General features: G+C 42.1%; 1 protein-coding gene across 1 annotated transcript; it reads left to right on the top strand.

Moving 5' to 3' along the window:
- The first annotated feature begins 7,041 nt into the window (after window positions 1–7,041).
- Window positions 7,042–8,457, top strand: LOC100478102 (tripartite motif-containing protein 60). The gene has a single exon (XM_002927279.4). It carries the CDS (start codon window positions 7,042–7,044, stop codon window positions 8,455–8,457), a length of 1,416 nt encoding a protein of 471 aa, XP_002927325.2.
- The last annotated feature ends 4,940 nt before the right edge of the window (window positions 8,458–13,397 follow it).

Raw genomic sequence — 13,397 nt, 5'->3', positions numbered from 1 at the left:
GTCCTGGAATTGAGTCCCCCCCCAAATCGGGCTTCCTGCTCAGCAGGGGATTTGCTTCTCCCCCTCCCCCTTCTTGTGCTTGCCCTCCCGCTGGCTCTCCGTTTTTCTCTCTCTCAGGCGCGTGCACATGCGCACCCTCTCTCTCTCAAATAAATATGTTTTTAAAAAAAATACAGGATCCCTGGCCGCAGTTCAGAAGCATGTAGTCATAATGGAGGTGGTGTGACTGCGTGAAGTGAGGAGGTTTTTATTGGAATGATAGTTTGCAAAGTGGCCACATGCTCTCCGGAGGAGGATTGTTAGGGTGTTCAAGTAGGGTCCTCCAACCTACAGTGCTGGCACCTCCGTGGTGTAGTCAGTCACCCTGTAGTCCTTATTTGTAGGCCTTGTGGGTAGGGAAGTATCCTTTTTTTTTTTTTTTTCAACGATAAGGCGAAGCTCTGGTATGTTAAGCATGATTTCACTTTGCGTGAGTTGAATCTTGAGAGCTTAGAATCTACTACAAGTTTGGTTTATTAGCTTAGTATTTATTGAGTTCATATTAGCCAATATTTTCCAGCAGCCACAAGAATTAAAGTAGGTAATACAGCTTTGAGGAAAAATAAAGAAGAATTCAGATCATGAATCATCCATTCCCAAGTCACTAACCAAAAGCTGACAAAAATAAATGTAAAACCACAAGTATGATCTGTGCTATGATAGAAGAATATGTGGAGTCAGGAAATAAGAGTAGGGACCAGGTGTTAGTGTCCTCAAAGTCTTAACCTTACAGTAATGAAAAAGTGTTGCTGTGGAGTTACGGAACTAATGGAAGGAATAGAGAAGACAATAGACAAAATAGTAGGCTGTTTGTAGCTTGGAGTGGGAAAATGGCCCCAAAGTTGTTCACTTCATTTTGCGGTCTGGGTCTAGAAGGGTGGGTTAGAGGACGGAAGTATGTGGGAAGGGAGGACCCACTAGGAACCTGGATCTGTGCCGGACACCACCCGCCTCTTTTTTATTTTAAATGAGATACTCTTTAGGGGCATCTGAGTTGCTCAGTCAGTTGAGTGGCTGACTCTTGGTTTAAGCTCAGGTCGTGACACGGGTCCTGAGCATTGGGCTCTGAGCTCAGCAGGGAATCCGCTTGAGGATTCTCTCTCTCTCTGCTTCCCCCCCCATGCATTCTCTCAAATAAGTGAATCTTTTAAAAAATATAATAAATAAATGAAATACTCTTTCTAAAGCCATATAGCTGTTCTAATTTCAAAAATTCCATTCCCATTTTTTAAAATATACTAGCTATAAACGTTGGGCAATATTCTTAAAACTTCATTCATATTTACCCAGCCCAAAAGTATCCATAAAATATGGAATTTTATTTTTTTTAAATTTATATGTATGTAATCTCTACACCCAACATGGGACTTGAATTCACAATCCTGAGATCTGGCATCCCTCACTTTTCCAACTGAGCCAGCCAGGTGCCCCAAAATATGGAATTTTAAACAAAGATTAGGGACCCTTGTGACAGTGTTACTCATGAAAAGTTAGATTGGAAAACAAAGAATTAGAAGACACATTAGTGTGGGAGAGGAAAAATAGTTATCCCTTTACCCCTCTAGGTTTTTGGCTGAGACCCCCATCTGTAATAAAAGACAGAGTAACAGGAGAAAAAAAAATTATGTACTCAAATCTGTATATAAGGGAGACTCAAAAAGGTGAGACTCAAAAAGGCAACCAGGCAGTTCATCCTGAATGAACTAAGGAAAGAGATGTGGAAATAGGGGAGGAAGGCAATTCACAGGACAGTGAAGAGAAAATACATGGTAAAGTTGGCCCTGGCAAGGATTTAGTCTCCCAGGTGAAGTTACCTATACGAGTTCTCTTCCTCGCACAGGCCCCGTTTGTGTTGTATATTGCAATTACAAAAGGGTAGCTTCTAGTCTGTTTTCAGATCTGCTTTGTCTGTTGTTTTTCAAATAATCAGCTCAAAATCATCTTTATGCCAAAGAGACATGTTTTGGGATAGCATATCTTGCTATCTTCCAATTGCAATATAATAAAAATGTTTAATGTAAGGATGCCTGGGTGGCTCAGTCTGTTAAGTGTCTGCCTTTGGCTCAGGTCATGATTTCTGGGTCCTGAGACAGAGTCCAGCATCTGGCTCCCTGCTCAGCGGGGAGCCTGCTTCTCTCTCTCCCACTCCCCCTGCTTGTGCTCTCTTTCTGTCAAATAAATAAATTTTAAAAAATCATTTAAAAATGTTTAATGTGGGGCGCCTGGGTGGCACAGCGGTTAAGCGTCTGCCTTCGGCTCAGGGCGTGATCCCAGCGTTATGGGATCGAGCCCCACATCAGGCTCCTCTGCTATGAGCCTGCTTCTTCCTCTCTCACTCCCCCTGCTTTGTGTTCCCTCTCTCGCTGGCTGTCTCTATCTCTGTCGAATAAATAAAAATAAAATCTTTAAAAAAAAAAAAAAAATGTTTAATGTAATACCTATTGCTTCTTCAAAATTAGAATCTATGCAAACTTTCTTTGCCAAACTACCATGAGTAATTAACACCTTTTTTACTCATGAAAGGGTAAGAAACAATAAGATGTATAGTGTTTTTAGACTAAAATAGTGCTATAATATAAACTTTAATACATTACATGATGATATAAGTATGTAGGTAGTTGGGCTAGATTTCTAGTAGCTTTATAAGATTTTTCTAATAATACTTGTGTCTATGGGTTCCCAAGACTACCTTACATTCAGACATTGCTACAAGGACTCGGGGGCTCAGTGTAAAGTGTACTCACAGTTAAGACTGAGCATAGTGAATGGACACAAAGCAAAATCAGCAGAAGGAAAAGTCTCATGAGTTGGAGTCTGGAGGAAACCATAACAAACATTCAACAATTCTTTCCCAGTTAAGTCACATAGGACCCATTTAATTCCTTTAGCAACAAGTTATGATAACACATGCGAAATGTCCACCAGGACAGCTCTTAGAAGCTCATTGTCCAAGGCTTTTTTCTTTGGGAACAGGTCATGAGGTCAGCCTCTGCTTAGAATATATCAAATTTCTAGGTTATCAGAATGAATGCTGGTAGCTAGCATAAACCACATTAGTTGTACCAACATTTTAGGCTCGGTGAGCCACTGTTATCAGGGAATGGTGGGAACCGTTCCAAAATCCAAGTTCTGAGACAGGAGCCAAGGGGCGGCCTTGGCAAGCAGGCCTTCCTAAGGACGGCAGCCTTAGGCCTGTTGTGGTCCCTCTTCTCTGCACAATACCACTTACTTTTCTGGGCAGGCGCTGCATGCCATCCCCAGTGCACTTGGATGTATTCACCAACCCAGAAGTTTTCTAAACCTTAAACCTCAACATTTAGGGTTTTTGTCCAGGTCTCATTGCATTTGCATGGTTGATTACATCACTGGCCCTTGGTGATTGCATCTCCAGAGCCTCTGCCCAAGAGGATGCAGGTTAGGGCTTATAGTCCCAACCCTCTAATCTTGCCTAGGCCTTTCTGGTGACCCACCTCCATTCTGAAGCTATCTAGGGGTCCTCAGCCATCATCTCACTAGCATGTAAAATGAACCTTTACCACTACACGGTGAGTCTAAGGATGTTAAGAGCCCTATGTCAGGAACCTGGGCCAAAGACCAAATAGATATTTCTACTTACGTCACAGGAGTACCAAGAAGAGCGTCGTGTGCTTAATGGTTTAATATGCTAGTAGTTAATAGCAGTTAGTATTATGACTTTGGAGAAGTCTGTTCGATTCTCATCAATTTAAGTTTCACAGCTGTAATTAAAGATTTCAACTCCCAACTGTCAAGGCTTAAGATTTCACCCTACTTGAAGCAAATAGGTTAGCCTGTTGATGTTTCATGGTGCTGCCAGACGACACACACCTGGCTCAGAGACAGGACTCAGTTACTACTGGCACAGCCCACAGCTTGAGCATCAGGTTGGTGTCGCTTCCACATATCTCCCGTGTCTCCTGAGCTGGATGCTGTGTACACCATAGGTTTGTCACAGCCAAAGAACTCTTTGAGTTTGGCTGTCCACTATTATAGCAAGCCTGTTCTTGGTCCCCCGAGGAGACTTTGCCTCCTTTTTCAGGGAAGAGAAATGGCCTGAGTGAAGAGCCGTGAGGGCCCTGCATTCTTGGCATACCGAGAGACCATGCAGGGACAGTCAGGGCCTGTGTGAGAGCACCTCTCCCAGCACTAATTGACAAAGTTGGGAGGGTTTAATTGAGGAGAGTCAGTGACTGTGGAAGGCACTTAGCACAGTGTTTGACACACCAGAGACTTCTGAGCTCTCTCCAAAAGCCTTAGAATTCCACCTCTTGAAAATGTGAGGAAAGGGTCACTAGTTAGAGGGAATACCGAGGTGGAAGATTAACACAGAAGAGTCTAAAAAATCCTGAGCCCTGCCAGATCAGAGGAAGTGGAGATACGAGCTGTGGGTCAGTCTATGTTGGAAAACCCACCTTCTACCAGCCCATTCCTGCCATCCACACACGGGACATGAACCCTGCTATCCACACACGTGTGGATGACAGTGGCCAAAAGATCTGGTGAGTTACTTGGATTCAAGGTATGTGTTAGATACGTGTTAGAAGAGGTGAGTAGAAACCATTTCCCTGAGGAGATAAAATTTGAGTAAGATCAGAAGGAAAAGGCCGAGGTGTACAGAGATTTCTGGATAGATGGTACATGCAGTTACCTCAGCATGTGCAACCAAGACAATTATCACTGCAGTGAAATAAGGAGGATAGAAGTCAAGGTCAGAGTGACAAGTATGTTCAGTATTCAAACTGTTAAGAAACATGGGAATCGGGATGACAGATACAAGGTACCTCTCTGTACTATCTTTCAAAGTTCCTGTGAATCTATTATTATTTCAAAGTATTAAAGTTTTAGAAAATCACCTTCAGGCTCATCCAAATGTTTAACTCAAAGGGAAGTGGTACAGGGGTTTGTACACCATGTTGAGGAGTTGAGGATTTAAAGTACCTTTAGCAACTAGAGGAAGCCCCCCATTGGGCTCCCTGCTCAGTGGGGAGTCTGCTTGTCCCTCTCCTGCCCCTCCCCCCATGCGTGCTTGCTCGCTCTTTTTCAAATAAATAAAATCTTAAAACAAAAATAAAAACTGGAGGATTTTAAGCTCTAGAATGTTACGAGTTATGTATTCGAAGAAAGTTTTTATTACTTGAATGGATACAAGGGAACAAGAACGGAAGCAGGCTGACCAGGTAGAAGGGTGGCACCCTAATCCTCTGAGAGCTGAATGCAGCTTGGGGGAGGTTAAGCTGCTATACTAGGTTCCTGTACCTTAAAAAGTGGCAGCCTGCCCAAATAATGCACAGTAAAGTCAATGAGTAGAAAGAAAAGGGACATAAGTAATTGTGTATCCCAGTGCTCTGAGAAATGAACTACACCACTTCTCTTTGATTCAAACATTTAGATGAGCCTGAAGGTGATTTTTTTTTAAACTTTCATACTTTAGAATAGTAATAGAGTCACAGAATTTGGAAAGACGGTACAGAGAGGTCTCATGTATCTGTCATCCATATTCCCATGTTTCTTAATACTATATCAAAACCAGGAATTGGATATTGGTCAAACAAGTATGCATAATTTTTTTTCTTGTAGAGTTTTTTTTTTTAAGTAATATTTCATTCAGAGTAACATTCAAAGATCATGACCCCTTCCTCTCTAAATACTTCAGCATATATTTCTTAGGAGTAGGATATTTTCTGTAGCTATGATGCAATTATTGAATCTGGGGAAATTTAATTTTGATGTTATCTAATAAACAGTGCATATTCAAATTTTTGCCATTCTATACTATCCACTTTGTTTTTTAATTTTTTAAAAATTTATTTATTTAACAGCGTGCTCTCTCGCACAAGCAGGGGGAGGGGCAGAGGGAGAGGGAGAAGGCAGCTCCCTGCTGAGCAGGGAACTTGATGTGGGACTTGATCCCAGGACCCTGAGATCATGATCTGAGCTGAAGCCAGATGCTTCACCAACAGCCACTTAGGCACCCCTAGGCTATCCACTTTAGAGCCTGTCTAGACTCTAGAAAGTTAAGATCAAAAATTTCTCTTAGTTGTTTCTTTAGTCTCTTAATGTAGAAGTTCTCCCATTTTTTTTTTCAGTACCATTGCATAGAGTTGAAGACCATTGACTTGTTCCATGTTCCCATGGTTTAGATTTTAGTGATTGTTTCCTTGTGATTAAGTTGTGGTAGGGGCGCCTGGGTGGCTCAGTCATTAAGCATCTGCCGTCAGCTCAGTGCGTAATCCCAGCGTTCTGGGATCGAGCCCCACATCAGGCTCCTCCGCTGGGAGCCTGCTTCTTCCTCTCCCACTCCTCCTGCTTGTGTTCCCTCTCTCGCTGGATGGCTATCAAATAAATAAAATCTTAAAAATAAATAAATAAGTAAACTGAGGTAAATTTCTTTCTTTTCTTTTTTTGGGCAGAAATACTCTGTAAGTTATGTTTTCCTCATTGCAGCCATCAGTTCGTCCTTTCATTGGTCAGGAGGAATTCTTTAGATCTCTACATTGTAAAGGCACTTATTTTTCCTCTCTATAAATAAAATATAATTGTTAGAGTGATATTTTGAGATTTTATGAATATGTTCCTATCCAAGAAACCTCACTGAATAGTTTTTACAGTTATTGATGATTGCCTAAATTTATTATTATATTGTGATAGCAAGTCTAGGAGATTTTGAAAATTAAAAACTTTTCTCATCTACAGGAGTGATTGCTTACTTGGACCTGTGGCTACTTTCTTGAAGAAGAAAGTCATTAATCTTAAATTTAGGCGGGCTCCTCTGTGTGTGAGAGAGCTGCAAACAGTGAATCCTTCTCGCGCTCAAGCTAAGGGGCAGGACCGGAAACAAGACTTCAGTGGCTGCCATCAGCGTGCTGGGCCAGTGAGACCTAAACCTGTGAGGTCTGGGGGCGGATATCTCCTCCCTGGGTCTTGAGCTTAAGACAGGCCTTGCCAAGGGGAGCATTCTTGCCCACCACTTTTGTTGTCGGCTCAATGGAACTTGTGACAGGCCTGGTGCACCTCCAAGAGGAATCTAGCTGCCCTGTCTGTCTGGATTACTTGAAAGACCCAGTGACTATAAACTGTGGGCACAACTTCTGTCGCTCCTGCATCAACATGATGTGGAAGGATCTAGATGATACCTTCCCCTGTCCTATCTGCCGTTTTTGCTTTCATAACAAAAGCTTCAGGAGCAACCGCCAGCTCAGTAATTTGACTGAAATTGCTAAACAACTGCAGGTCAGAAGGAGCAAGAGGAAAAGGCAGGAAGAGTATTCCATGTGTGAGAAGCACAATCAGTTTCTGACCCTTTTTTGTGGGAAGGACCTAGAGGTTTTATGTACACAGTGCAATTTCTCTGTTCAACATCAGAAACACTACATTTGCCCCATTAAGAAAGCTGTCTCTTTTCACAGGAAAGTTCTAGAATATAGCCTTGAGCCCTTGAAGGACAACATGGAACAAGTAGAAAAAGTGATAAGTCTTCAAGCCAGCAAAATAGTGGACCTGAAAAAGAAGGTAGAGTATAGGAGAGAAGAAATCATTTCTGAATTTGAGCAAATTAGACTGTTCCTACTGAATCAGCAGGAGACTCTTCTTAGGCAGATGGAAGATGAAGAGAGGGACATTTTAACAAAACTAAATGAAACCCGAAGAACATTTTTAAATCACGTTTCCACGTTAAAACATCTGCTGAAGGAGGTAGAGTGCAAGTGTGTGCAGTCAGAGCTGGAATTACTGACCCGCGTTAAGGGTATCTACTACAGGTATCAAGACCTAAAATATCCTGAGCTCTTTGTGTTCCAGCTAAAGAAATACGGCTTTAGCCTTCCTCCACAGTATTCTGGCTTGGACAGAATGATCAAGCCATTTCGAGCAGATGTGATTCTAGATCTCGAAACAGCACACCCTCAGCTTATTGTCTCTGAGGATAGAAAAAGTGTGAGATATGGAAACAAAAAAACTCACCTTTGTTACAACCCAAGGAGATTTTATCTCCGCCCTGCTGTCCTGGGTTCTAGGAGATTTAGTTCTGGCCGGCATTACTGGGAGGTAGAAGTGGGAAACAAGCCTAAATGGACCTTGGGGGTGTGTCGAGACTGTTTTTCTAGGAATTGGGGGAATAGGGCGGTAGCTGAGGGTGGATTGTGGGCAATTGGGAGATGTTTTGAAAGCATTTATGTTATTCTGGGTCATAAAAGAACCCAGCTTCTGCCTGTAGTAAGACCCAGTAAGATTGGCATTTTTCTGGACTGTGAGTTGGGTGAGGTTTCCTTTTACAATATGAATGATAGATCTCTTCTCTATAATTTTAATGATTGTTTTATAGAAACCGTTTGTCCCTATTTCTATATTGGAGTAGATCCTGAACCCCTTAAAATCTCTTCAGTAACAGATGATGAACGATGAAGTACCTGGGAAACAATACCGTTTCAGTGTCTAGGGGTAGCTTAGCCAGTCAATTTAGTCTCAGTAGTTCTGGACTGTTAAGGTTTACTGCTGAAAAACCAGAATAGATTTTTCTCCTTCATTTTCACCAACTATGAAAACATGGTAGTAATGCCAATTTTATAGATGTTTTGGGTATCAATGGCCAAGTGCTTTGAATTTCTTAGATTAAGTATATGAGAATTATATTACTTAGTAGATCCAACAAAATATTTCCTGTTGAAATTGCCAAAAGTTGTCTTTTAATTATAGTCATTCTTTTACAGTTGAGTAAGTTGTTGTCTTCACAGTCATTCTTACCATGTATCTACCTTAGTGGATTCTTCTGTTTACTTCCATAACTCTTAGTACCATATTTCTTCTTTCTCCATTGAATGTGTCTATTATCAGTTGACACAGTTTGACTGATTACTATAGATACTGAGGATTTGGCCTTTAAAGGCCCTTTACCAACACACATTTATAAAGATCAAAGATAGTCTAATACTTTTTTTCCTGGTGGACATGGTTCTGGATTTCATGTTCTAGTCTGAACAAACTCCACTATGTGTATAGCTCTCTCCATCCCCACTATCCTGGGAATTGCCTCTGTTCTTGAATTCCTTGTTCGTTTAATCCCGTGTCTTTCTGCTTGTTTATCTTTTCATTTGGAGTCCTATCCCCGATATTTTAAGATTTGGGGGATTTTGCATGTTTCAAAATGATTTTGTTCTGCCTATACTGAGGTGCCAGTTAAGCCAAATATACATGGCAACATTGGAAGTTGTATTACCTAATTTTTAAAACATTCTGTTGTTTCTGAGAAGTTTGATACTGGTCTGATTCTTGATACTTGGGTACCATTTTCTTAGGATGTTTTAAAGATCTTTTTTATTCCTAGTGTTCTGAGCTTTGTCCATTTATTTTGCTGAGTGGTGAGATACTCTGTCAGGATTCTTCAGAGAAACAACCAGTAAGATGTATTTTTTAGAGAGAGATTCATCTTAAGGAATTAGCTCAAACGGTAGTGGAGACTGGGCAACCTCTGAAGATTGGCCTGGCAGGTGTTAAAAAACCAGCAACCTAGAGACCCAGGGAAGATTGTGTGCTTTGGTTCGAGTCTGAAGGTCATTTCCTGGTAGAACTCCCTCTTGGCTCAGGGTAGGTCAGACTTTCATTCTATTCACTCTTTCAATAGATTGAATGAGGCTCTCCCACGTTAGAGGGCAATCTGCTTAAAGTCCACCAATTTAAATGTTGGTCTTGCCCAAAAACTCCCTCAGAGGAATATCCAGAATAATGTTTGATGATGTACCTGGCACTGAGGCCCAGCAAAGTGACACGTAAAATTAACTATCACGGATATCTTCAATCTGAAATTGTACTAGGTGAGATAAACTAAGATTCCTGTCCTTGAGCACCATACTACCTAGAAGGGAGAAAAAAGATAATCAAATAATCATAAATAATTGATACAGCAACTTAGAAGCTAATAAAGTACAATGGGTACAGGGAAAATCAGTGTCCAGGGAATGAGATACTGTGGTAGAGGGGGTTAGCTGCCTGAACTTGGGTGGTCAGGGTAGGCATTTTAGAGAACATGGAATCAGAGCAGAACTTTGGATGAGGGAATAGCAGTGGTGCAACGCTGCAGAGAGAATGGCTGAAGCAAATGTTACAGGGAAGGGATTGGCACACCAGGGACAGCAAGGAAGCCTGAGAGTTGAGCGAGTGCCGGAGGAGTTGTGAGGTCAGAGGGGGTGGGGATCACCAGCCTTTGTAGGGTCAAATAGGTATTTTAGGTATTTTAGTTAAGTAAATGGGTCCTTAGAGGCTTTTGAGGGAGAGAGTAACTTTATCAGATTTTCCTGTTAAAGAATCTCTCCCCTCTATCTACCCTGGCCTACTTGCTCTTCCTGGAACATAGTGGGTGTGGTTAGTATCCTGTTTAAGAATTTTATCTCTAGGGGCGCCTGGGTAGCACAGTCATTAAATGTCTTCCTTCGGCTCAGGGCGTGATCCGGCATTGTGGGATTGAGTCCCACATCGGGCTCCTCCGCTGGGAGCTTGCGTCTTCCTCTCCCACTCACTCCCCTGCTGTGTTCCCTCTCTGGCTGGCTGGCTGTCACATAAATAAAAAAATCTTTAAAAAAAAAGAATTTTATCTCTAGTATTTTTGAAATTGTATTTTGCTTCCTATATTTACTCCTCTAACCTCCTTCCTCCTGGTTATTTGGTCTCTATCCTTAATGTCAGACTTTTCATGTTAGACTGATGTTTATTCATAACTAAGGGTAAATACTAGAAATCTCATTGAAAACTGCATATGTTTGCATTTTTATGAATTTGAATAGCACACATTCCTTCAAAGAATAATTGTTCGGGTTATAGCTATATACATTGAACCTTTTGATGTATATTTCTAGTTGCCCACCCCCTAACCCTCAGAATTACAATGGTATTCTGGGGCACCTGGTGTGGCTCAGTCCATTGAGCATCTGCCTTTGGCTCGGGTCATGATCCCAGAGTCCTGGGATTGAGTCCCTCATCAGGCTACCTGCTCAGTGGGGAGTCTGCTTGTGATTTCTCGCTCTCTCTGTGAAGATTATCTTTGCCCACCTGATAGAGTATGGTTCATTATAGTATATTGCATTCTTAAAAGTTACATGTATGGGTGCTGCTGCAACATGCACCTTGGAGCTCTTCTGTGATGTACTGTCCCCCTACTCCTGGCTGGGCTTCAAGGTCGTGTGCTGACACACCTGACACATTAACCTGCAGTTGCATCCAAGCGTCACCCAACCTGTGTTGGTCAAGGATCAACTGTAAATCATTACTATGAAATTTTGATTAGAAAAAGAATCATGGGGAGTAATGACTATTAAACACATTGGAGGGCGCCTGGGTGGCTCAGTCGTTAAGCGTCTGCCTTCGGCTCAGGGTATGATCCTGGTGTTCTGGGATCAAGCCCCACATCAGGCTCCTCTGCTGGGAACCTGCTTCTTCCTCTCCCACTCCCCCTCCTTGTGTTCCCTCTCTCGCTGGCTGTCAAATAATCTTTAAAAAAAAAAACACACACACTGGAATGAAAGAGAAAGATTTAATTGGGAAAGGTTTCTGTGGGTAAGAAGCCCAGGAGCTACTTAAATGAGGGGGTAACATGGGGAAGACCAGGGGTGGCGTCGAGATATGGTGACACCAGGAACACACAGTTCATAGTTTGCCTGGTTCCAAGATGCACAAAATTTAGTTACCATGGTTAAATAACACAAGACCCCAGTGGTTCAAATTTTAATCACAGCATATTAGCTGAGTAATTCCATACAGTACAAAGCATATGGCTCCAGAGGGTGGAGTCTACAGCCAGAGGACAGTTCTCCTTAAATCTGAGTTCATCACTTCCAAATTTTACTTCCCACACAACTTCAGCACAGAAAGAATTCAGCTATGGTTTCTGTCACAAGAACCTTTTCTCCAGTTTCATAGAACATGTTCATTTCATCGGAACTCACACCAAAGGATCTCTAACGTTCATGTTTCTACCAACAGTCTCCGTAGGACAGTGTATGATTCTCTAAGGCTAATTTTATTGTTCATGGGCTCCCTGTTGGGCTGCTAAGTCCCATTGTAATAGGGGTTAGATTATGGAAATAAACTGGAGGGGAAAACAATCCTCATGGAATTACATAAGACAGTAGTTCCATGTTGATTGAATCTCCTACAGTTTGAAGACATATATCCTTGTCTCTTCAGTTCTCACGAGAGGCAATCTGGCACCTGAGCTGATCAGCCATTAAATTGTCTTCAGTAATTTCATTAGTCATCTGGCAGCAGTTACTTGAATACTATTTGTTCTTTACGTCTCTTTGCTTATTTGCTTAATGACCGTTTTGGCAGTGAGATTGATAATCAGCTGTGATTCTGGTACTAGGTTTCTGCTTCCTAGAACTGTTTTGTATGTTCATAGCATATGATCAAATATTTGAGAACAATGTGAATTTTTCGGCAATGAACATGAATTCCAATCTACCTAAAAAAATCAGCCAAAAAATAAACTGTAATGCAGAATTTCTGAGCTCAGAGAATGTGTCAAAGTGACAATTAGGCTGGGATCTTTAGAAGGGATGCCAGTGGGGCATCTGAGAGGCTCAGGCATCTTTTGTTTTGGCTCAGGTTATGATCCCATGGGTGTGGGACTGAGCCCAAAGTTGGGCTCTGAGCTCAGTGGGAAGTCTACTTGAAGATTCTCTCCCTCTGCCCCTTCCCCCCCCTTCCCCCCCTCACACTTTCTCTAAAATCTTGGAGTGCCAGTAAACAAGGCAGTAAATGTATATGGGGCATGGGACCTGCCATGGATGACACCCACTCATGCAAAGGTCCTGTGGCCAGAGGACGCCATGTTCTAAGTGTGGAGGAGAGGGGAGGACTGTACAGTGCTAGAAAGTTACATAATGTGGAGGGTGGAACTGGAGGCCCAGAGTTAGCTCTGGGTGAGAAAATAGGCTTCACATAGCCTTTTATATTTCATCTTCCTTATAAAGATGGGAAAGATGTTGAGGGTCACCTAGGTGGCTCAGTTAAGCATCTGACTCAATTTTAGGTCAGGTCATCTCAGGGTTGTGAGATTGAGCACTGCCATCAGGCTCCCAGCTACGTTTTCTGCCTCTGCCTCTGACCCTCCCTGCCTCCCTCCCCCACCCCAAAAATGAGGTCAAGGGAATATTACAAAGATGCAAATTAACTACACATATTAATGATGTCCATGATGACTAGATTACAAGTTTCCACACCTCTATGCAGGATGTGACCTCAACCAGATCTTGCCCTCCCTCCGCCAGGAAGGACACCATTTTTTGGTGGGCAGGATCCTAATAGCTCCACCTTGCTACTGGGAGATATATATACATATACATGTTTATATG

This window comes from Ailuropoda melanoleuca, chromosome 5 (genome assembly GCF_002007445.2).
Source record: "Ailuropoda melanoleuca isolate Jingjing chromosome 5, ASM200744v2, whole genome shotgun sequence".
NCBI lineage: Eukaryota > Metazoa > Chordata > Mammalia > Carnivora > Ursidae > Ailuropoda > Ailuropoda melanoleuca.
This window is presented reverse-complemented; position numbering and strand designations above follow the sequence as displayed.

Excerpts from the sequence above, each read along its gene's own strand:
- LOC100478102 (XM_002927279.4), top strand. The coding sequence starts at position 7,042 with ATGGAACTTGTGACAGGCCTGGTGCACCTCCAAGAGGAATCTAGCTGC.